This window comes from Pipistrellus hanaki (genome assembly GCF_964339955.1).
Source record: "Pipistrellus hanaki genome assembly, chromosome: 6".
Lineage (NCBI taxonomy): Eukaryota > Metazoa > Chordata > Mammalia > Chiroptera > Vespertilionidae > Pipistrellus > Pipistrellus hanaki.
The window spans coordinates 10,968,241-10,993,769 of NC_140508.1; the positions used below are offsets into that span (position 1 = coordinate 10,968,241).

The 25,529-nt window shown below is 46.6% G+C and overlaps 1 protein-coding gene across 4 annotated transcripts in view; it reads left to right on the plus strand.

Moving 5' to 3' along the window:
- Nucleotides 1-24,154, plus strand: part of BCAS1 (brain enriched myelin associated protein 1) — a 74,869-nt gene extending 50,715 nt beyond the window's left edge. For 2 of the 4 annotated variants that reach the window (XM_084888457.1, XM_084888459.1), the window contains exons 9-14: nt 883-924; nt 4,747-4,920; nt 11,901-11,966; nt 17,482-17,781; nt 20,515-20,585; nt 23,354-24,154. In XM_084888457.1, the coding sequence (XP_084744583.1) occupies nt 883-924; nt 4,747-4,920; nt 11,901-11,966; nt 17,482-17,781; nt 20,515-20,585; nt 23,354-23,423 (723 nt within the window). In that variant the 3' untranslated portion in view covers nt 23,424-24,154. Of the gene's footprint in view, nt 1-882; nt 925-4,746; nt 4,921-11,900; nt 11,967-17,481; nt 17,782-20,514; nt 21,590-23,353 lie in introns of those variants that run through there. The other 2 variants (XM_084888458.1, XM_084888460.1) reach the window with 2 other exon arrangements.
- Nucleotides 24,155-25,529: the final 1,375 nt, after the last annotated feature.

Sequence of the window (25,529 nt, forward strand, 5' to 3'; positions counted from 1 at the left end):
GATGTGAGCGTGTATGAACAGCCGGAAACAATGTGCAAAACATGTTCTTCATGCTTCCTTCTCGGAGAAGACAGCCCAGATCTGTCCAGTGAGCCTGGACTGAAGTGGTCTGTAAACCATCGCCCGAAAAAGTTTAGGGACAGCTGGAGGAAAGATGCGAAGGTGCACTCCACAGCTGGCGCTTGGCAGACTGACAGAATGATTGTGGCATCTGCTTTGGGTAGAATTGGGATACTTCTCTCCTGTCTGGGGCAGGACAGGGAGTAACGGTGTTTGAACTTGGATGTGTTGGACCCCAGGCCTCTGACCATCCACTGAAATGTTTTACCAGAATGAGGCTTTGACATGGTGAATGTGGCCCCTGTTGGGGGCTGACGTAAGCAGCTTCTGGCTCTGGCCACTGTGCAATGGTGGGAACAAGGCCGAGGGCCTGCTGGTTACCCAGGGCCTGCTGGTTACCCAGCGCCTGCTGCTCTCCGAGGACCACGGGAGGACTTTCTCTGGTCCTGCTACCAGAATTCTCCTGATCATCACTTATTTTTCCCTAGCAGTGCCCGTGTATTGCGCGACCAAACATATTTCCCCTTTCCCTCAGCTACCAGGAAATGTCAAGAGAAACGTGTTCCAGCCAAGACTGTGGCTGGTGTTTTCTATAGCAATCCCTCTCCTGGCTGCATCTGGCTGTTCGCTTTCCCTGTGTTGTATTTTAAAAAAAACATAACGTATATGATTTTGCTATACTGCTTACATTTGTGTAGGCTCCTTCTAGTTCTTTCTGGAACAAGGCACACATAAGCATCGTCCTGGAGTTGCACCCGGAGGCTGTCAGCCCTGGTGTCTGTAACATTCTGACTCTTGCTTTTGTTTTTTTCTCCCCTTCAGTCAGTTAAAGAGGATTCCGTCCCCACAGGTGCAGAGGAGAATGTAAGTGACGCATGATGCCACAGGCTTATTCCATTCTCATCTGCATGTTGGATCATGGCCCCTCAGCTCCCAGGTTGTGTTCCTGCATGCTCCCAGGGCTGTCCACCTGCCGTGGACTCTTTCACCCTCTCACGGGATCAGGGACTTCTGGGGAATAACTTGGGTGAACATTTGTAATGCCCGTTGAATCAGTGCCAACTAAATGCAAAATCAGAGCACACTTTTATCATTTGTTATCCTTTGGGGGCTGAAAGAGTCTACTAACTGTGAGAACATCTTTATATTTCCTTCTGGGACAAGGATACCCCCCTCTGCTCCATTCCGCTCTTGTTGCTTCTTTCACGTTCATTTGCATGACAACCCAGATTCTCTACTGATGATGGGTGGGCGGTACCTGGAAGGGCAGTTGCACCAGGCATGAGAGCCTCTTGCTGCAATAGATGCTGAGACTGTTGGTCTCTGGTGGGAGAGCCAACTCCATGAGACTTAAGTGGAGCCCCACTGTCTGTTTGACCTTGATCTTCAGAGCGATGGTCAAAGTTTTCAAGACTGTGCACTCATGTCTGAAGAAGCTGGCTCCACATGAGATGCTACGAAAATGTATCTTTCCAAAACATCTTCCCGGGAATGAATGAATGAATGGGCCTCGTGTTCTGAGAGTGGCAGTCCCTGGAAACTTTTATGGGTGGGAATGGGTGAGGTCACTGTCCCTCAACTTAGAAACCGAGCACCATCGTTTTGCCAGAGAAAAATATACTCCGCTCTTCTGGGTGTCTCTGTGTACTTGCCACGGATAGGGGGTGTGTTTTCCTTTTCACTTAGTTCCTGGAACTGAACAGTGAATCAGACTGTTCATTACTTACCTAAGGCAATTTCTCTTTCTCCACCTGTCTTCCCATGACCTTAGACAAGGTTGGCAATTCTACACCCCCAAAGCATTTGATCATGTTTAGTCTAAACCAATAATTCCATATTCTTCCCCAGTGATTAGTGTAGTAGTAAAAGTGTTAACAACTTTTGGCCAATGAAATGTCTCCTGAGGTAGGGGGTTAAAGTACAGTTCATGGGAGCAAAGTCTTTTGCTGTGATCTTCCTTCCTTCTTAGGACCTGGGTAGAGGATGTGATGCTGGACCTGTGGCAGCTACTTTATATCCACGAGGTAGCAAATAAAAGGATGGAAAGCCAGCATGCCAAGGATGTCAGAGCCAAAGGGTAGAAAGAGCTCAGGTTCTTAGAGAAATTGTGGAGCCGCTAAACCAATCCCAGAACTTCCGGCTTTCAGACATTTTGTTCCATAGCGTTATTGGTTAAGTCACTATTAGATATTCCGTTGCTGGTAGACAACTTCATCCTCCCCGAAATGGCTCCTGACCTGTGGTGTGACTTTGGCCAAGTCATTTAGTCCTTCCGCTTCTTCCCATCGGTAGAGATAACACTGTGCGCTGAGCTGTCTCTGAAACTGCTTACGGAGGCCTGTATTAAACCGCCTTGCATAGTCACAGGCGCAGGAACAGGTAGTTATTAACATCATCTCTAAACGGTGCGTGTGTGGGGGGGGGGCGGGGGGGGGGTGATTCCAGGAACCCCATGCCCGTGGGGTAAACATCTCTCATAGCAGCATACGCAGCAGCAGGAGTGTGAACTGAGTGTATCACGCACCAGGCGCTGTTCTAAGCACTTTGCCTGGTTTGATTCTGAAAACAGCCTTCTGATGTATATGCTGTTCCCGTGGAAAGGTGAGCAAATGCTGGCACAGAGATGCTGAGGGGGGACTTGGCATGTGCTAGCTGCTGTGAGGGGCAGCTTCAGACTTAGAGCAGGCAGGCTGGTGCCGGTGTCTGCTCTCAGTCTGCTGGCTGCAGGCTGACCCCAGGCTCCTGTGGCTGACGCTTGTTTTCAGAAATTCAATTAAAAAATCCGGCCTCCATGTGGGAGTCCACGCCACCCCTGACTGCCAGTCCAGTCTCTCCTTTGGCTCCAGACTGAACCAGCTTCCTAAAGCCAAACAGAGTCCCAGGCCCTACAGCAAAGCCTCCTCACACACGTGTTTCCTTTGGTTGGTTCCGCGCTCTATGCTTCGAATCCCTGTAGATAGGGCCACCTGCCTTTTGTTCACAGTAGTCCCCACCCTCCTTTTTGTCTTCGGTCTGGTCAGTCCGCGCTGAGGTCAACTGCTGAATGCCAGCGTCTTGGCTCCTGGGACTTTGGAGTTTGTAACTCTCCAACTGAGATCTTTGTTTACAAAGCGAAGATGCTGGGAGTCGTGCCGATGTTTTAAGAAAGAAAAGGTGGGGGTAAAGAGCTGAGATTTAACTGCCTCGTTTCAGGGTGTTCCTGCATGCTGATTTGTTGGTGGGTAGACAACTTCCTGCTTTCGTGGACAATACTGTGATAGGTGCCCGGTTCACCATTTGGGTCATTTGCAAATCCCGAAGGACAGGAGAGGGTTCCCCACGCACATGCTCTGCTTTTGGAAGTACGTTTCCCCCTCCTCCCTGACAGTGAGCACAAGACAGGAAGCTGGGTTCTGGCACCAGGAAACCAAACACTGCTTCCCTCCAAGGCAGGAACAGCAGCCGCATGTCAGGCGCCAGAGAGTCAAGATTTTAGACCTCACAGGCCACACACAGTCTCTGACGGACACTCTCTATCATTTAAAAAAGTGTTTACAACCTTTAAAAATGTGAGCCATCCTTAGTTTGGAGACCCTACCTCAACGGACTCGGGTGGATCTGGTAATGGTTTGCCAATCCTGCCTGAGGGAATCAACAAGCAAAGTTATAAACCCTCAGTTAACTTGGGTCCTGTTGCAGGAGGCAAAGCCAATGCCAAAACTGCCCCAGGTATGACCAGGGCCCCGCACAAAGGCAGGGCGGCCATGCACAAGGACACGTGTGGGATCAGAGACAGGTGAGCCTGACTCCCAGCTGTGCACCAGGGCTGACCAACCATCCCCACAGGCAGGTGACCTGGACTCCCAGCTGTGCACCAGGGCTGGCCAGCGCCCCCACAGGCAGGTGACTCAAACTCTCAGCTGTGCACCAGGGCTGGCCAGCCATCCCCACAGGCAGGTGACCCGGACTCCCAGCTCTGCACCAGGGCTGGCCAGCATCCCCATAGACAGGTGACCCTGACCTCCCAGTTGTGCACCAGGGCTGGCCAGCCGTCCCCACAGACTATCAGGGGACCCTGAGCTCACCAGGCACCTTGCTGGGGGCCGTAAGCAACTTCGCCAAGTTCATTTCTCTGCTGAAAGTATGGACTGAGCTAAGCAGCAATGGCAAATGACAGTCTGGGGTGGAAAAGGAAATGAGTTAACGAGGCCGTGGAGTCTGGTGATGGGGGGGCTTTCACATGACCCTTTCCACACAGAGGACAGCTTCTCCCGGGGTGCAGGGAGCTATGATGTGGGTTGGAAGGTGTCGAGGTCACGGTCTCTGAAGCTGAACTCCTAGGGGAATGATCCCCCTGATATTTACACAGGCAGGCACACTTTACCTGATGGCACACCAGAGGTGGACCTTCTGGAAGGGAAGGGATCTGGAGCATGTTTTGAGGGGCAGTCCCCAAATGGCACTTCCTGTCTAAGACTGTTCCTTCCTGGGGCTGGGTTTTGCCCCACCCCTCCCCACCCCACCCCAGCCGTCTGTTTGGCAGCTGTGGTGAGCGCACCTTGTGAACATGAGTGCTCCCTCTTGAAATGGTCCTAGACTCTAACCTGTAGCCACCGGGCGGATGGAGGACAGCCAGGTCCCTGCTTTATCAAACATGGCTGGGGCAATGTTTTCTCTACTGTCTTATGACATGGCAAAATAATCCAGGTGGTGTGCGAATCACCGGTAGAGGTTAGAAGGTCCCAGGAAGTAGACTCTGCCTTACAAACAGTGGATCTCAACGATGAGGCGGAGGCCACCCCTGCACCCGCAGAAGGAAAACTCAAAAGAGAAGAACGCAAGCCACCGGCAAACTCCCTGATGGCGTTCCTCAGACAAATGGTAAGCCACTCGCTCCCGGTGCAGGCAAACCTGAACACCTCGCGCAGCCTCTGAGGCTAAAGACACATGTGCACATGCATGAGAGAGAATTGCAGGCGGGGTGGAGGACATGTGAATTGTGCGGTGAGAAAATTCCCTTGTATGCTTCAAATTCAATCAAAGAGGAAGTCTGTTTATTGCTAATATTTCCTAACCTTTCATTTACCTCTACTAACCCCCCCTTTTTTAAAAAAATATGTTTTTTATTGATTTCAGAAAGAGGAAGGGAGAGGGAGAGAGAAACATCAATGCGAGAATATCCAATGGTTGCCTCCTGCACGCCCCTCACCAGGGGTTGTGCCCCAACAGGGAATCAAACCGGTGCCCTCTCGGTACAGAGGATGATGCTCAACCAACTGAGCCACACCAGCCAGGGCTCTACTAACACTTTTCTTAACAAAGAAAGAGCTGTCCTTGGGTCCTGAGTTTTAGCAGACAACAGTATCCACCTAGAAGTTAATATTATTGTTTACTTTTATTTATTTGTGAAGGTTCTACCTATTTATGGAAAGACACTGCTTCTCTTATTATGGGAATTATATCTGGTTTGCTTTGAAAACACATTTATGACACAAAGAACATAGGCATTTTTAAAGGATTAAGTAATTAATAGTTGAAATTACATACTGATGTTGGAAAAATTCTGAAGGTGACATAAACTTGGATGAAGCTGACTTGTAGATATTCAAATAAGGAAATGAGAACATAATTTTCTAAGAATGAATATGTATAACTTAGTTGGTAAACTCGCCATGCTCTTTATTATATAGAATGGAAAGAATTCAGGCATACAGCATCATCCACATTAAATATCTAAAGATCCAAGAACTTAAATAATAATAATGAACTAACACTCAAATCAGTAGGAAGACAAAAGACAAAAATGCACGTAAAAGATCATTGGCTTAATTCTCTTTTAATGAAAAATAAGAATTTCATTATCGTGTGTCTTCATGTTCATGAGTATTTGGGAATTTAATCCTTTAAGAAAGCAACTCGAATTTCACAGGCCCAACCTGTTAATGAATTCTTTCTAGTCCTCAAAGCAAAACAACACAACACCCTTGCCAGTGGGAGTGAGGCATATGAGAAATAACTCTTAGAAATTGTTGGCAGGAACTGTTCTCTCATTGCTGGTTTCTCACGGAGAAGCTGCGTAGGGGTAGCTGTGGGCAGCTTATATAGCGGGAACCCCATCCATATTCCTGGCCATTTACCCTGCAATTTGGCACTGAAAATGGGGATCAAGATTGGAGATGTTTAAACCAATTTGTACACAATGTCAGGAAAGAAAAGAACATTTGGTCTGTTTCTGGAAACCCATCTGCATTACAAATGGGGTCCCCATATAGCTTGTCAGAGCCTTGAGTGTGATCTAGCTTGCCCATGTCTGAATGGAATTGAGAGATAACATGTATGTCAAACAGAATGACTTTCTCTTCCAAATAACCAACATGCTAAACTTCTTTACTTAAAAGAGAGGAAAACACAAGAGACCCCAAATGAAGCATGAAAGATGTGTAAACCATCCATTCAAAACAAATCCTTAAATTCTAATGAGTCCCACATTACTTAAATTCATCCTCCAGAGCTATCCATTGCTTGGTGATATTTTCTAGCAGTAGAAACTGGGTAATCTGAACTGTTGGGGAAAAAAGTCCTTTGGAATTGATTTTCTATATGATAGGGATAGAGGGAGGAGACTTTTATTTTCTGAAGCAGACTTCAGGGAATTCATAGTGTCAGATCTCACAATGTCCATTGTTTTTAATATCTGTTGCCCAATAAAAGGTTGGTGCCTGGGAGCTTAAACATTATTTCTTTGAATGTATAAATGCCAAAGCTTCCATGACTGTTGGTATTTATTTCCCCTAAAATTCTAGTTGTCTTACATTCTGTTTTATTTTCATTATATTACAACTAGAGGCCCAATGCACAAAATTTGTGCAAGGGGTTCAGTCCTCACAGCCTGGCTTCATCCAGAAGGTCTTTTGGTTGTCCAGTCTAATTAGCATATTACACTTTTATTATTATAGAGTAGAGGCCCAGTGCACGAGTTCATGCACGGGTGAAGTCCCTCAGCCTGGCCAGCTATCAGGGCCAATCGAGACTGTCTTGCCTAGTATGGAGGGAGGGACTATGGGAAATTGGACGGCCATTGAAGGTTGGGAGCACACTGACCACCAGGAACAGCTCCTGTGTTGAGCATCTGCCCCTGGTGGTCAATGCATGTCATAGCAACCAGTTGACTGGTAAATTTAGTCGACCAGTCGTACGGGTCACTTAGGCTTTTATATAGAGAGAGTGTGATTAATTCAGACCCACAAAAGATGGGTTTTCTAGTTTACCACAATCCCCACTACTTCCTATTGTCACATCCAGCCCAGCTCACTCATTTATGTCGCTGGCCCTATCTCTGTGGGCATTTGAGTTAGAAACCCCTGATACAGAGCCACATCATCCTTTATAACAACTTCATTGAGTCACATTGTCTGGGTTTATTAGACTCTGATTCACCCTTGCTCTATTGATGGACAATTGGTTTGTTTCCAGTTGTTGCATTTCATTCATTCACTTATTGAACAAATAATTATTGAGCACCCACTTTACTCAAGCACAAGGGATACAGCCGTGAGCATCAGTAGACATGGTTCTTGTCCTCGTGGAGAAGAAAGCTGAGGAAAACAAGCATTTATTTTTCTCTTTCTGCCATATGCATTCAGTGAGCAGGAACCATGTGTCTTACATGAACACCCTGCCCCACTGCTTTTATACATCTGTGATAATATGCCCTTAGTGTAGCCTCCTGGGAGTCAGTTTCGGCAATTATTTTGAGGAAATATTTTTAGATTATATTTAATGGCTTCCAAATATTTAGATTATATTTAAAAGGTATTTGTATTTGTGCATGAAGAAAAAAATAAACTGCTCTAAGGGCCTGAAAATAGAGACAGTACCTGGTCCTTCCCTATGGCACTCTTTGTTTTTTGTGTTGTTGTTTTGCTTTGAGCAAAATAAGTAAATGTTTCCACTGATTTTAGGTATTGTTAGATATAGTTTTAAAAAAATAATTGATTTAGTAGAAGAGAAAACTCAATTTCAAATGAATCCCCTTGTTTGTAAGCGATATCTCCAGTCATCAGATCATTGATTTTCTACCTTCTAGTCTCTGCCACCCTTAACTTTTCTTCAGATGATGCATTCACCATCCCATGACAAAGTAACTCTTGGTTGAGTTTTTATTTTAATAAATGCATTGCCCGGTTCATTTCTAAAGAGAGCCTTTTCCTTCCAGAAATTAACCTTATAACAGTAAAAGTAGAAAGAATATCATTTTTTTCCAAATAATTTTATTTCAGGGAGAGGAAAAAATAGACTTATGTAAGTACTTACACTACAAGTAGATATAGCACTTCACAAAGACCATGTGGGCTCCTACAGATCTTCAAAATAATTGAAACATCTGTCATGCCCCAATCAAAAATGATTCTTCTATGCATTAAGTCAACTGTATGTCAAGAAATTGAATAGTTGAAGCATTATATTTTTATAAAGTGAGTGGGTAGAGGACTATATTCATGTACCTGCAAACCAGGTAGGCAGATGAAGGTGGTAGAGAGAAATAGAGACATACAGATCTATCATTTGTCAATATTAATAGCACCTTGTACTTGAAAAGTACAGCACGTTCCTCCTCCAAATTAGTGTCACATACATTGTTCCACTGAACCCTCCTCCAATCTCCTTAGACCATATGTTTTGTAAGAAACTCTTGGGTAGAGTAATATTCTCAGGCTTAGGTAAGAAAGACTGTGAGCTTCAGTATTGAGCAAAGTACATTCAATCTATTGAGTCTAAGAAAACCTGTTGAAATTTACTATCTGGAGGGGGTGGGGAGATGATGGTTTGTCATGGTAATTACAAAACAAAACCAAACCCAAGAGTTTTCTAGCCAAAGTTCTGGTTTTTGTTGTTGTTGCTGCTTAATATATTTTTATTGATTTCAGAGAGGAAGGGAGAGGGAGAGAGAGAGAGAAATATCAATGATGAGAGAGAATCATTGATCGACTGCCTCCTGCACGCCCCACTCTGGAGATCGAGCCCCCAACCCAGGCATGTGCCCTGACTGGAAATTGAACCCTGACTTCCTAGTTCATAGGTCGATGCTCAACCACTGAGCCATGCCAGTCAGGTGGTTGGCAAACTTATTAGTCAACAGAGCCAAATATCAACAGTACAATGATTGAAATTTCTTTTGAGAACCAAATTTTTCAAACTTAAACTTCATCTAACACCACTTCTTCAAAATAGAATCGCCCAGGCCATGGTATTTTGTGGAAGAGCCACACTCAAGGAGCCAAAGAGCTGCATGTGGCTCTTGAACCGCAGTTTGTCGACCACGGGGCTAGCCAAAGTTCTTGATCTCAAATTCTTTCTTGAATATGAAATATAAATGCTGAACTGCTCATTAAGGAAGGGTTTCTGGAAGCAGCATTTGTTTAGGCAAGTTCTGTCTTCACCAGCAACTTGTATTTCTCTCTATTCTTAAAGGGGAGGAATTCTACACTTCTCAGTTATTAATAATAATAATAGCTGCCATTTATGGCGTGCAAATGGTGTGGCTGGCACTGTGCTAATAAGCACATCGCATGTGCCAACTCACTTATTCATATAAAAACCCTGTGAAACAGGCACACCTCCTGCCCTGCTGTGAGGGCGCAGAGACTCAGGGCTGAAGCGACCTCCCCAAGGTCACAGAGATGCTAACTGGCCAAGCCAGAGCTCAGTCTCAGTTTTTGTTGATTCACCCTTATACTCATGTTATTTCTGCTTCCTGGCTTCTCCTGGAAACTGGTTTCCTCTGAGACTATCTAAAGATTGGACAACCATAGCTTCACGTTGGTGATTCCCTTAGTAATGCTTACTGAGCAAACATCATTTTTATGTCGTGGTCCTACCTGAAATTCCCTAAAATTACACTGACTTGAAATTACAAGGCAAGCGGAGAGGAATTAATACATGGCGGGTGTAAAGCTTGGACATAGTTTTCTGAACGTACTTTGTCACTGAAATGAAGTTGGCTGCCCCTGTAATTTTGTCTGAATTGTCTAATTTCATTCAAGTGGGCATCTTGGTAAACCACCAAGTTTGGAATCATAGCCTTTGTTTATCCTGGAAATTTCTGGCAGGTCCTATTCCTTGGATGTATGTAGTGAGGTCATGTGAGTAAACAGTGTTGCTGATATGCTCAGACTAAATTAAAATGGCTTCCCAGTTTTTCTTGTAAATCTCAATTTGGGTTGGATAACATCTCTATCAAAGTACACAACACGTCCCCTCGAGAATGTTGAGTACCTAAGAGATATATGCATTGGAAATGGTTCAAACGTGCCACGGAGTATCAAGCAATAGGAACGTAGGACCCGGCAAAGGAAACCAGAAATAACGTCATGAATAACCCAAGGCTTGGACGTCACAACCAGGCCCCGTCTTGATGATCATGAGCAGAAATAAACCCCATGAAGAAAGTTGCACTGTATCTCGTTGGAAAGTTTCTGAAATTATTTCGGAGTCTTCAGACTGTTCTTTAAAGTGTTTGTCTCTGAAAGAATTTTAGTCTCTTTCAACAGGAGCTCTGCTATTTTTGACAGCTGGAAAAAATAAGTTTCTGTGGTTATGGTCCTTTTAATACAAAGCCCAACATGAACTATTCCAATTCGTCTCTGGAGAGGAGTTCTGCCCAGAGGAGAGAAGGGGAATAGAGAGAATAAACAAGGGATGAGAGAAGGAATTAAGGCCGAGGGAGAGAGGGAGGAAGCAATGAAAGACCACCAAATGTCACCAATGAAAGGCTACCAGTGGTTTTTTAATTGTTTATTCATCTACTGTATTTTTATTGTTTCCAGTTTTATTAAGATACTAGAGTCCCAGTGCATGAAAATTCATGCACTGGGGGTAGGGGGTGGGTCCCTCAGCCCAGCCTGCCCCCTCTCACAGTTCTGGAGCCCTCAGGGGTGGGAGGTGACCCAGCAATCAGGGGAAGGTGATGCCCCCATCACACCTCTGCTGCTGCCACTGCCAGCAGCGCAAGCCTTGGCTGGCCCTGGTTACCTGAGCCTCGGGCAGCCCTGGGTGGTTGGGCAGCCACCATCTGAGGTTTTCCTGCTCCTCAGGCTGGCCCTGGGCAGCTAGGGGACTGAGGGAAATGAGAGACTCTATAGGCAGGGTTGAGGGGACTGGGAGCCACCATCTTGTGACTGTGTGTGCCACCATCTTTGAGGACGTGGCAGTCAATTAGCATATCCCCTCCTAATTAGATAGGATAATGGACATATATCACTGTATGACTTTCAGGTGTACAGCATAAAGGTTTGAAAGTTTAGTTAGCATCCATGATCTCATACAGTAACAATGAAAAGAAATGGGGTGGGGAAGAAAAATATGTTTCTTCTTGTGATGAGAATTCTTAGGACTTGGTGTCTTAACAGCTTTTCTATATCATCCAGCAAAGGTCACTGTGGTCTCTCGTGTACATTACACCCCATAGTACTTATTTATCTTATAACTGGATGTTTGCCCCTTTGGGCCACCTATTTGTTCATTGATTCATTCATCAATGTTTTCAGCCACCTCCTGGTTCCAACATTGGTATTTTTATCACGACTTATTGATCCCAGAATTACCTAACCCTACAGTTGAAGATTTGTGTTGTTGTCATTTTTGGATGCTGACACTTGAACTTAATTATTTAGACTCTCTGGGTGCAGACCATGGAAATTGTATATTTTCATAAGTAATCCATTTCCAGTTGGTCTGCCATTTGTCTTGATCTGATTCTCAACAACGAATGGCTATGGCCACCCATATCAGAACTGCCTTTGTGTACTCTATTTTGCTGTGCGTACGGTAGCTGAAAGGCCCTTGTCTGTTTGTTGTTTTAGTCAGTGAAAGGGGATGGAGGGACCTCCCACTCAGAAGAAATAAATGGGAAAGACTCCAGCTACCAAGTAAGTGACTGGTGAACGCGGTTCGGTGGTGGGTTTAGCTGTCACGTTCTCAGTTCTTTCCAGCCTCATTTCCAATGCAATCATCAACCATGCCAGCTCATTCAATGTCTCCAGGTTAAGTGCCTACTACCTATCAGCATTAATGGGCTCTGCAGATACAAGCATGAACAAGCCAGAGTACCCCGGCTATTTCTTATTGCAAAGCTTTCCCACACACTCTTCCCTCTTCTCCATGTGGGAAATTCCTCCCTGTTCTTTAAGTCTTCACCTAAACATCACACAGGGACTCGAATCAACGAGTATTTCTGAGTGCCTCCTCTGTACCGGCACTCGGATCCACACAGTCTCTCGGGATCACCTCTGGCGATGTTAAACCAGATGAGCAGTTCTCCCAAGACTTCCCCAGTTTTAAAACTGTCCCATGTCCTGAACTCCACCCCACCCCCCATATTCAAACAAACCAAGACGATTGGCCCCCTTACGTTTGGCCATTCACGTGGGCCCAGCACGGTGTCGTTACCAGCTCACGTAGTCCTCCCAGAGGCACGAGGTATGATGTCTTTAATTACCCCCCTACAGACGAGAAAGCTGAGAGACTGAACAGTTTATTCCAGGCCACACACCTGGTCCCTTAGACTTCAGACACCAAACTCTTAGCTCTTCCCTGTATCTTAAAACCTTCCATGCAACAAAAACAGTGGGTGAGCTGTGTGAATGGGGTCACTGGTCATTGGGCTTTTCTGAATGGGAGCCTCTGGCTCATTGTCTGCTGTACTTGGGCTTCTGTGTCTTAGCCTTTGCTAGAACATAGGCAGCAGGGGCCCGACAGAAATACTGGGGACACCCGGTTACAGAGCAGCTTCTCAGGCGCACTGAGTGTCTGATGTGCTTTCTGCAGGGAGGCTGCCCTCTGGGGGCTGCCACCTGCAGAGACCTCGGGCCCGGGGACAGCGGTCTTCCCACTTCCTTCCAAGGATGTGCTCAATCCACCATGTCAGCAACAGCACTCTGGCTGCTCCTTCTCAACAAACCTGCCCCCTCTCATAGAGTCTCTGGACCTTGGGACAGTAATAACTTCATGAATCAGAGATTGTAAACATATACCCAGGAGGTTAAATGCAGCTCACAGGGCACTGGGGCTGTAGTTTGCTGTAAACAGCGCTTTAAAACTTGAGAAGTCAGTACTTAAAAATGCACATATGTCACGTTTTTAAAAAATAAATCTTTAAGTTTCCATTGAAAAGTCAGATCTGATGATTACACTGGGCTGTCATCCTACATAGCATCTCGAGGCTGGGTCTGAGCAGCTGGTTAAACAGGGCACGAGACATTCAGCTCACCACAGTGCCCCACTCCACGCTGTCTCCCTGACATCAAAGACAGCATCGCTTCAACTGGTGTTTTCTTACACTAGAGCAGTGGTCAGCAAACTGCGGCTCGAGAGCCACATGCAGCTCACAAGCCGGGTTTGCAGCTCTGTTGACTAATGAGTTTGCTGACCACTGCCTTAGGGAAAAACACTTAAACAACATTTTGATAATATAGTAATGTCTTTAACCTGAAGTCAAAACTTCTGGGTAAGGGTGATAACTTACACAGTGGTCGGCAAACTCATTAGTCAACAGAGCAGCAAACAGAGGCTCGTGAGCCGCAAGTGGCTTGCGAGCCGCAGTTTGCCGACCACTGCCTAGAAAACTAGTTCCTTGTCCCTACATTGGTTTCACAATGGGGGGATAAGGTCTCCATGAAAGTATTCTTACTTGGGTCATGTTTTATTTTATCTGTCTGGCCCCTGTAGGCATTTCAATTCAAGTAAATTGTGGAGAAAAGGCTTTTACTTCCTAGTAGATTTTTTTTTTAAAATAAATCTTTATTATTCATATTATTACAAAAGATCCTCATTTTTTTCCCCTCCACCAGGTTCCCACCCCACCCTCTGCCCTTTCCCCACCCCCAATTGTTCCTCATCCATAGGTGCACAGTTTATGTTCAATCTCTTCCCGCACCCCCCACTCCTCTTTTCCCCGAGAATTGTCAGTCCACTCCCCTTCCATACCTCTGATTCTATTATATTCACCAGTTAATATTGTTCATCAGGTTTTTTTATTTTTTTATTTTATTTTTTTTAAATATATATTTTATTGATTTTTTTACAGAGAGGGAGGGAGAGAGATAGAGAGCTAGAAATGTCGATGAGAGAGAAACATCAACCAGCTGCCTCTTGCGCCCGCAACCAACGTACATGCCCCTGACCGGAATCGTACCCAGGACCTTTCAGTCCCCAAACCGACACTCTACCACTGAGCCAAACCGGTTTTGGCTCATCAGGTTTTTTAATTCCCTTGGTTTTTAGATTCACTTGTTGATAGTTACATATTTGTTGTTCATAATTTTTATCTTTATTTTCTTCCTCTTCCTAAAGAACCCCCTTCAGCAATTCATATAATTCTGGTTTGGTGGTGATGAACTCCTTTAGCTTTTTTTTATTTGTGAAGCTCTTTATTTGGCCTTCGATTCTGAGTGATAGCTTTGCTGGGTAGAGTATTTTTGGCTGTAGGTTCTTGTTATTCATTATCTTGAATATTTCTTGCCTGGCCTGCATGGTTTCTGTTGAGAAATCAGCTGACAGTCATATGGGTGCTCCTTTATAGGTAACTACCTGCTTTTCTCTTGCTGCTTTTAATATTCTCTCTTTGTTTTTTGCTCTTGGAATTTTAATTATGATGTGTCTTGGTGTGGTCCTCTTTGGATTCCTTTTGTTTGGGGTTCTGTGCTCTTCCTGGACTTGTAAGTCTATTTCTTTCCCCAGGTGGGGGAAGTTTTCTGTCACTATTTCTTTCAATATGTTTTTGGTATCTTGCTCTCTGTCATCTTCTGGGACGCCCATAATTCTGATGTTGGTTCATTGAAGTTGTCCCAGAGGTTTCTTACACTATCTTCAGCTTTCTGGATTCTCTTGTCTTCTTGCTTCTGTGGAGGAGTGTCCTCTGGCTCTTTGTGTTCCAAGTCTTTGACTTGATTCTTGCGATCTTCCATTCTGTTTTTAGGACTCTGTATAATATTTTTTATTTCAGAGAATGTATTCTTTATTTCTTGTTGATCCCTTATTATTTCTAGTTGATCCTTTATTATTTCTAGTTGATCCCTTTTCATATCTTCATAGGTCTTGTTTATTTTATTGGCCTTTTCTAGGAGATTCTTGAAAAACCTTATAAGCGTGGTTTTGAACTCTATATCCAGTCGCTTTTTGTCCTCCATTTCTTTTGTTTGTGATCTGTTTCCTTGTCTGGGCATTTTCACTGCTTCCCTGAGTTGGTAAGGTGGGAGGATCAGCTGTATCTATGCCAGGAGACAGCCTTATTCCACTAGACTTGGAAAACTGCAAGAGACTCTGTGCTCAGCTTGGATGGGGCGGAGTTTCGGGGCAGAGTTTCAGGGTGGAGCCTACAGCTGTGGCTTCCGGTTAGCCCCTCCCTATGAGGTTCCTGAGTCTCAGTGTTCCTCTGAGAGAAAGGTGTCCTAGAGTTTTGCCCTCTACCAGACAGTCTAGTCTCTCCCCCAACGAGCCCACAACTGGGGTTCTGTGCAGTTGGAAGTGGGGTTGAGAGCAATCTGGAGCTTATGTCTCCTTCCCACTAGGGCAATCCAGTGGCTCAATCAACAGTCTGTCCTCTGCACGAAATGTGCACGACTCAGGGGCTCTGCCTTTCACCGCTCCCCTGAGCGTCTGCCTTACAGCCCAGATTCCCTCTGTATGAGCCTGGGGCCTAAGGGTCTCGTCCAGAACTGGGGTTCAGTGCTGTCGGAACTGGGGCTCAACACAGTCTGGAGCTTTTCTCTCCTTCCCGCTAGGGCAATCTAGCAGCACAGTCAACAGTCAGTCCTCTGAGCGCAATGTGCGCCACTCCGGGGGCTCTGCTTTTTGCCGCTTCTCTGGGATTCCGCCTCACAGCCCCTACTCCCTCTGTTTGAGCCTGGGTTCCCAGGGTCTCACTCAGAACTGGGGTTCAGTGCTGTCAGAACTGGGGTTCAGCACAGTCCAGAGCTTTTATCTCCTTCCTGCTAGGGAACACCAGCTAGGCACTCAGCCTCCCTCTCCTCTCCAGCTCCGTCTTCTCTCCGCGCACGCAACATGTCTCCGTACCTTAGGTTTTTACAGCTCTTCTGATTTTCCTTCTGGTTTACTCTTTCCTTCTCATTGTAGAATTTCCAGTCAGTCAACTTTCCTGTAGTTCTGGATAATGTCCACTTTATATTTTAGTTGTATTTTTTGAAATTGTGTGAGGCTGCCGTTAGGCAGGTACCAATGCCGCCATCTTAGTTTCTCTCCCCTAGTAGATTTTTTTTTTAATCTGTCCGTAATTTACCCAGTATTCTCTAGAATTTTGGATTTTACAGCCTCATCCCTCCAAATGGTAGAAACCAAATAGGATTATAAACATTTCACTTTGGCATGAAAGTTCAAAACTAAAAGTAAAACAATCTCCTTTATCACTGCTTTATGAAGCAAAGGGACAATTTCACACCTGAAATTAAGGTAGACATAGACTAGAAAAGGTAACCCCAAGAAAGGAGCCACATGCAGTTGCACATGCAGAAATATCTCAAAACTAGCATTAGCGTGAAGGGCTTCAGGAACAGCTGGATCCAGGCACACACACAATGCCATCAATATGTGGGCTCTTTCTCTCCTGTCTCTCAGCTTTCCTCTGTGTCCACTAACTTTTCAAACATATTTTTCCTGGAAGTACCCTGGCTCTGGGAGCTGCAGGCTTTTATCTTTAAACCCAGCAGAAAACAAGCAGGACTCTCTCACATAGCTATTTGAACAAAGCTCTGAGATAAGCTCAGTTTTCATCTGCTTGGCCATCCTGAACCAATCACAGCAGCCCAATCACAAGCAATAGTTTGATTGGTCAGCCTGGGTCACGTGTTTGCCTAAAAGCTAAGGAATAGACTAGAGCAGTGGTCGGCAAACCGTGGCTTTGGACCCTTGAGTGTTCTAATGCCACTTCTTCAAAATAGACTCGCCCAGGCTGAAAACCAACTTCTGCACATGGGCCATGAAGTTTCAATCGCACTGTACGTGCACACCTGCACATGATATTTTGTGGAAGAGCCACACTCAAAGGGCCAAAGAGCTGCATGTGGCTCGTGAGCCATGGTTTGCCGACCACTGGACTAGAGGGAAGAGTGGTTCCCAAGGAAAACCCAGGTTCTAGCACCAGAAAAAGAAAGAAGAATGCTTGCTGGGAAAGCATGACATTAACAAATTATCAGATGAATAAATAAATGTCCCCCACTGTGAGTATACCGTAATAAGTATTGGTGTGTTTCTTGGTTTTCTTTTTATTTTTTTATTTTTTTATTATTTATTTTTATTTATTTTTTCTTCATTCCACCCAGGACTCATGAAAACCTAGATCCCATCCAACATTTGACTATCTCTGTTTTGACGTACTTATTGAGAGTTGTCTTGCAGCCACTGAGATGCATGTGTTTGAACTTGCTATAGACCCTGCACTCCCCGCAGAAGGCCCCCACGCCGCCCGAGCCCGAGCCTGCAGGAGCAGGGGCGAGTCAGAAGGGCAAGGAGGGCTCTGCCAAGGACAAGGACAAGGACAAGAAGACAGCAGCCGAGAGCAACAAGCCGAGGAACAACAAGCAGGAAGCCAAAGAGCCGGCCCCGTGCGCGTGTGTGGAGCCGGTCGTGGCCGTGGCTATGGCCCAGGCCAACACGCTGCAGAATGGGGACCGGCTCCAGAAGAGACCTGAGAAGCGGCGCCAGTCCCTCGGGGGCTTCTTCAAGGGCCTGGTAGGTGGAGCTTTCCGCATTTCTCTCTGGGCTCTGGCCAGAGTGAGCCTCCCGCCTCCTGAGGGAACCACTGGCTAGGGGCTGGCGGGACATCTGTCAACCAGTACTTACCGAGCACCTGCTCTGTGCCAGGCGCTGTGCTGGGCACGGAGAGAGAGGTGGACACAGGCCTTGCCCTCTGGAGTGACAGTCCAGGTGGGATGGATGGGGTGGGGGTGCAGAGTCTGGCAACAGGTGGGAGGCAGAAGGGAAACCTGTGACGGGAGCCTGAGGGTGAGGGCGTGGCCTGGCCTTGGCCTTGAGAGGAGTCAGGGAAACACTTCTCGAGGAAGTGGAGTCTCAAACTAGTCTGCGGACAGAGGGACAAGGGGAGGTCTGAAGGCAGAATGTGTGCCAGGCACAGGGAAGACAGGTGCCAAGGCGTGCTGGAGAGGTGGCAGAGAACTGGAGTTCCGTCTGGCTGGAAGAGAGAAAGCAAGGACAGGGGATGTCGGCAGGGACAGGGGATGACAAGAAGCATCGATGGCTGTCTGTGGCCAAACAGAGCCTTGAAGGATTTCCACCGGGGAGATTGCTCTAAGCCTGACCCTGCGGGCTGGGTGCACAGGTGACTAAGCTTAGCTGCTTCCATCCCAGGAAGCCAGGTGGGCATGAGCGGAGGCCTGACATTAATACTTAGTCAACCTTTTTGTGTTCTCCATTTCTCTCCGTTCAGTTGTTTCCTCCCAGGCTATTGGCTTTGCCCTATCTGTCATGGCAAATGCCCTGTCTCTCCCCCCTCCCCCTCCCCGGTGTGGCAGCTGGCTGGATGCATGTCTCATGGATGCATGAGTGGGTGAATGGCTCGATGAGAGGATGTATGAATAGATGATGGGTGGATGGGCAGATGGGTGCATGGATGGATGGATAAATGGATAGATGCATGCCTCATGGATGGATGCTTGGGTGAATGGATGGATGGATGAGGGGATGGATGAGCAGATGATGGGTGGATGGGGCAAATGGATGAATGGATAGATGGATAAATGGATGGATGCATGGATTTATTAAATACTGTATTTTCTGTACAAAAAATATAATTAAAACTACTTTGGCCACTCCTTTATATACTATACTACACTGTGCTACCTTATATATATTTACATTATATATACAATGGTTTACTGTACTATATATACTATATACTATGCTACATTAACTCTACTAGGTTTCAATATGTATGTGTATATATAATATATTATTCAATATACACTATCCTATAGTATACTATCCTATACTACATTATACTACACAATACTATCTATATATACTATTATACTACTCCATACTATATGCATTTTACTATATATGCTTCACTCTATGTACTCTCTGCCCTTGGGTTAGGGTTACTGTACTAACTATGCTATCCCATATTATACTATACTACTTTACAATGTATTTGCTATATTGTAAAACAGGGCCAGTAATAATAGTACCCCCGATAATGCAGCAAGATGGAAATTTCTCAAACCCATTAAGCTTCATGAAAGAAGCTAGACTCAGAGCTCTGTGCTCTGTGATCCCATTGCTATGGAATCCTGAAAGAGGCAAAAGTCTAGGCATGGAGAACAGCCTCTGGTTACCAGTGTCTGGGTCTGGGGGAAGGGGTTGACTCTAAAGGGGCCTAGGGATTTGTAAGCGATTGAATGCCATATTTTGGTTTTGGTGGTGGTTACAGGGCTACTTATATTGGTCAAAGATCAGAGAACTATATACAAACAAGGATTCATTTTATTGTATGCAAATTATACTTGACAGGAAAGGTTAAATAATAATAACAACAGTAATAATAGCACTTGATTCCTAGAGTTTATTCAGCCACATTCAGGTGATACCTACTGTGTGCTGGCACGTGCTGGGCACCGGGAAACAGCTGGCATCCTCAGAGCGCCATGCAGGTGGAGACAGCGTGGTGAGGAAGTGGTTAGAGAGGGGGACTGACATGAGCTATAATCATGGAGGGCTTTCTGTGCCCCAGGCATGGCGCTAGGTGCATTACAAGTACAAGCTCACTTTATCTTAGAACAATTCTCTGCGATGACTTGTATCACTCACAATTTTTTTAAAGAACACTTTGATTTTGAGAGAGGGAGAAAGGGAGAGAGAGAGAGAGAAACATCAATGTGAGAGCATAACATTGATCAGCTGCCTCCTGCTTGCCCCAACCAGGGATCAAGCCCACAGCCTTCCAGTGCGCAGGGTGACACTCAGCCAACCTTGCCACACGAGCCAGGGCTGTCACCCCATTTTAAACATGAAGATACTGGCCCTGGGCAGGTAACTCGGTTGATTGGAGCATTGTCCTGATATGCCAAGGTTTTGGGTTTGATCCCCAGTCATGGCACAAACAAAAATCAACCAGTGAATGCATAAATAAGTGGAATGACAAATCAATTTCTCTCTGTGTCTCTCAAAAAAAAAAAAAAAGAAGAAGAAGAAGAAGAAGAAAAGAAAAGAGAAAGAGAAAGGAAAGCTGACTGAACACAACCAGTTATTTGTCTAAGATTTCACAGAGCTAGAAAGTAATAGAAGGGGGCATTGAATTTGGGCCTCTGATGGGAGACCATTCTCTTCGAGTAAGGTGCATTCACTGAGCACAGCACTTGGCACGGAGTAAGTGCTAAATAAGTGGCAGGTGTTGCTGTTGCTGTTCCAGATCCTCATCAGGACATACTTTCTGGTGTTTTTCTCCAGGGACCAAAGCGGATGATGGACGCTCAAGTGCAAACAGACCCCGTATCCATCGGACCAGTTGGCAAACCCAAGTAAACAAATCGCCACGGTTCCCACCATGTCCTCCTGCCTCCAAGATGCCTCCTCCCTCCCCACCTCCCCCCCAGCCCACGCCATGTATATATGTTTCCCTCTGATGGCCATCGAATGAAATGCTGCCAAAAACCACGCCTGAGCCGCTGTGCATTGAGATATATTATTTATGTCTCTGGTCCGATCTTTGCTGGTAAATAATCGCAAGGATGGCTTAGCAGGTTAACTCGTCAGGTCAGAAGAGTGGGTGGTGGGGTGGGGTGGAAAAATCCCTCTGGTTGAACTATGAAGCATAGCAGCGACAAGTTGCAGGAAAGAAATGGTTTGTCGTAAACGGGCTCGCCCAAGAAGAGAGGAAAATCTGTTTAGGTTCACGTTTCAAGGAGGGAGGGCACGGGCTCCGTTTTGGGAGGCTGCCAGTTTCCCGGAGCGGCATGTGTGGGGAGGGAAGAGAGGAATGAATAGGAGTCGTTTTTCACACAGGGTCCTTGAACGTATTGACGAGAGGGGCCAGACTGACTGGAGTGGGCTTGAAACAGTTTGGGCAAACAATTGCTTTGTTGAGGCTCAGTGACAAGGGCGAGGATTACAACTTAAAAAAACAAAACACACACACAAAAAAAACAAATAAAAGAAGTAGCTAGTTTATTTTGCAACACAAGGGGGCGCCCAGGGCTCCATGTGACTCCTGCATCCTGTGTCCCTGTGTTTTTCGTGTTTCTCAGATGGAGGGACTTGCTTCATCTGCTCTGTCTGGCACTGTCTCCAGTCTGTCTGTAATTTCCTAATGTTCTCAGATGTGCTCTGATAAAACCCTCCCATAACCCCCTTAATAAAAAGTTACAGATTATTCACAAATGAGTTTTTTTTAATACTTGTACAGAGGAGTAAATAGGACCAGCAGTCTATTAAAATGTAATTCAAAAGTCGCATATGATTGGCTGATATCATGTACTGTATCTTTCTTTCTTTGATTTAATAAAAAAAAATACATTGACATCTAAAGCATCTTTTAATTTTCCACTTTTAAAGCAGGTCTCTCACATCCTATGTCTGAGACGCCTTCACCTTCGTCAGTTTAAAAAAAAAAAATCAGTGCTCTTCCTCCAGCTTGCCCTCTCTCTCCGCTCCTCCCAGGTTCCCTGTGTGTGGGCACACAGGTGGGCATACCGTGACACACACCTACTGCATATAAAAGTGCTGGCACTGAGCTTGAGACAGGATTGATCCCGATGCATGTGAAATGCTAAGGGAGGACTTCCTGCAGAAGGGGAGGAAGAGAGCAGGGCTGGGAAGGAGCTGAGCAAAGCCTGGGCTCAGCTGAGCTGGGCTGCACGGTGCCTGGGGGCGCTGCAGCATGAAGTGCGCCTCACAGCAGGTGCCTCCTCCAGCCCAGGGGCCACCCTTCCGGGCGGGAAGGGCAAGCTGCTCCCATTGCGCTGAGACGCGGGCTCCCTGTGCAGCGAGAGGACGTCTGCATGGGCGGCGTCCGCTCACAGGTACACGCACGGGGATTTGCATTCATACCTCTGAGCATAAGTGCGTGTGTTTATACATACACACATACACTGCATACAGAAATAAAGGCATGCACACGTTTATACATATGAACATAAGTGCATACAGGAATTGATAAATACATGCATACATTCGTATTCAACACACATACAAATAGGCGCATGTAACTAACACAGATACACACACTTGCCCATACAAAGCCATCACATGCGTGACCCATCACACATGATTGAAAATCAAATGAATATATTCTAAGACTGCACTTTAGCCAAACAAAACCATGGATTGGGCCACAAGGTGTTTAGAACGTGTGTTTGGGAGGAGAAAAGTGGGATCTCTAAGAACACAGGTCAGGGGCCCTTTGCTGCTGGGCACGCAGGGTGCTCATTTCAAACAAAGACCCCAGGTGTCTCCCTGCGGCTGAGAGACTTCCTCACACTGCCTGCCCAGCCTGGGGGTTACTCTGAGAATGACCTCATGGCACAAGTCGGGGGGGTTGGGGGGAACCTTCTGGGGAAGCCCTCGCTGCGGGAGATGCTCCGGCTGGGGTCACAGAGCGTGGGAAGAGGCCAGGGAGCCGGCAGCTGGGGACTCCTTTGTGTCCGCACACCAGCGGGGGTTTGCGGGCCACTCCAGTCCACCGAGAAAGGTGACCGTTTCCTTTGCAAGTTTCGCCTCCCTGGATGCTGGGACCTTGGGCCTGATGAGAATCCCCGGGAGGAACTGAGTCATGCAGAAGGAGCCCTCCCACTTGCCATCTCCCCCTCCCCCCAAAAATGTGAAATCTTAAAAGAGGTCCTTTGCTGAGAAGCCCCCTGCAGAGCATGCCAGCAGTTCCTGTAACTGGTTTCCCATCCTCCTGGCCAGAAGGAAAGCAGTCTTTTCATGAAATGGCTGCTTTCTAAGGCATGAACACTGAGCCCAGCTGACTTCTGCGGGGAGATCTGTATGAACTGTTAACATAGCGCCAGGAAGCAAGGTCAGCTCCACATCTGAGCGTGTGTGGACTTCGTTTGATGGGGAGGGGGTTGTTTTGGTTTTGGTTGTGTGTGTGCTTTCGCTGAGAGCCTGCTCCTGAGCGTGTACCGTAAACACGAAGAGGGGCTGATGGTCCTCAAACTAAGCCGCTCAGCAGCAAAACTGCCTCCACACAACTTCCAACATCCGAAACTGAGAGACATGGCCTGGGGCGGGGCGGGGGCCGTTACAGTGTGTGCTCTCATTTACGTGTTTGCTTGTTTATTTTTAGGTGCACAGGAAAGTGTGTCTTCTCCAAAGCCAAGAAGTGGCCTTTCCCGAGAATTGAGCTATTGAGCTGAAATGGCTGCCACTGGGGAAGCAAAACCAGGAAAACTCCGCTCCCGGTCCAGCTGCCGGTGACTTGACTGATGCCCACGTATTAACCCATTCACAGCACAGCTGTTCTCAGCGGCTTCCTGCCCTCACGACTTATCCTTTCTTTAGGGCCTAAAGGTTAGGGGAAGGGAGCACATACCCCAAACATGCCCAACAGGGAGGGAAAGGGAAAGAAAGCGAAGTTCTTTTGTTTTTGTTGTCACCCCTTCTCCCACCCCCTCCCTCCCCTCTTTAAACAAATCGTCAGGGACTTAAACACACAGACACGGTAGCTGTTTGTCCTCGTTTGTTTGCAAACAGCCCAGATTCCCATTAAATTTCAGGAGGCCGGAGGCCGCAGCCTCCGTTACAAGCCCCGCTGGCACCTTCTCCGAGGGAGCAGATTCCTACCCACTGAACCTGACAAACGTCATTTCTGATGTCAGAGTCCCAAGTTGATCTTCAGCTTTAAAAAAAAAAAATGCTGTCGGCTAGCCCACCTTCCTTAAAGAGCACGAAAGCGATGGCACTGATTCACTCACCCACCCACGGAGCAAGTGCAGAGCATGGCTCCCGGAGAAAGGAGACAGGAAGGGCTGGTTCCAACCATCCCCCCAACATGTCCCTTAAGCCTTTGTCCAGGCAGTTTTCAGGCTCCTCCGAGGTCTAGATCTCAGTGGGAAGAACAAAAAGGACTCCGCCAGGAAGAGCAGAAGTTCCTAGCTGAGCAGCAAAGCCCATACATTTGTAATTCAGATCGTCGTCAGCGCTGGCCTGGAGGCTGGTCAGCACGGGGTCCTTTGCATAAATTGGTTTTCGGGAGAGTTTAACCCTTTCTGTTTCCCTTCCCCAGAAAGCTGCTTTCCGAGCCTCTCCATCCCCCCACCCTTTAGCCATAGCAGCCCAAGCAATTTCACCGAAATAAGGGAAGTCATAGGAATACCTTAGGTGACCACACTTCACAGCTGGTAGAATGGATTTTGGATGCGTTATCTAATTGAAAGCTGCACGCCCCTCACTTTGTTGCATCTCATTATGAGGAGACTGTCGTGCACCTGTATGGCTCACCCTCCCCTCCCCCGCTAACCCCTCCTCACCAAAAGATCACTATTAACAAAATGGCCCCCAGCTGCATTGCTGACAATGATGGCCACGGAAGGAGCTTAGTACCTAATTTACAATAGTACTCTCCAGAAGAACGTTTTCTTTAAATCTGGCCACACGGGGGAGTTCCAGGACCAGGGGTCTGGAATCTCTAGCCAGGCTCTTCCCTGACTGCCTAAATGGAGGTTGGGGCTAAGCAGCTCTTAAGAGTGTGTTTGATGATTGACTTCTAGAGAGCAGTCAAGTTGAATGAAGAGAACTAAAACAAGGGGCCAAACTGGGCATGCTCCATCTCCCTTGGCACTCGGCTCCGCCAAGTGAGCACCACTGGTACCCCATTGCTCAGGAAGGGAGCTAGAGGTTCGGTGTCTCGCCCCCCAACTGAGTGTGGGAGGTAAGGCTGGTGAGGATGACTTCAATGTTTGCAACCACACTGCCCTTCCTCACGTTTCTTCCAAGACTGAGCTGATGGGGATGGAAAAACAAACCAACCACCTGTAACTTTGGGCTGGGAATCACAGGAGACCTAGACGTAGCACATGCTCCATAAATATCGGCTGAAGGGATAAGTCGGTAGGTCAGCGTTCTATGGCCACGTCCCCTGGAAATGGAGTTGCCTGTAGTATGAGTTGATTTTAGCTCCAAGTGTTTGGTCACTCTAACCAGACACCCACCCTCCCCTGGTGGCCAGCCCAGGGGTTCTCAAAGCGTGGTCCCATAATGAGCAGCATCCCTAAGAACGAGGGAAATATGCAAATTACTGGGCTCCACTCCAGGCCCGCTAGATCAAAACCTCTGGGGTTGGGACCCAGGTGGTTCTGATGCCCAAGAAATTTTGGAATCACTGATCAGTGTAGAGCTACCATGTCACTGAACAGCAACTTTAGAAAAACAGCCGTAAGGTGCAGGTACCATAGGGTCTGAGTCTCTGCCAGGTGGGAACTTAACCTAAGCTTGTAAAGGCATGTTTTCGTGTTTGTCGGAGA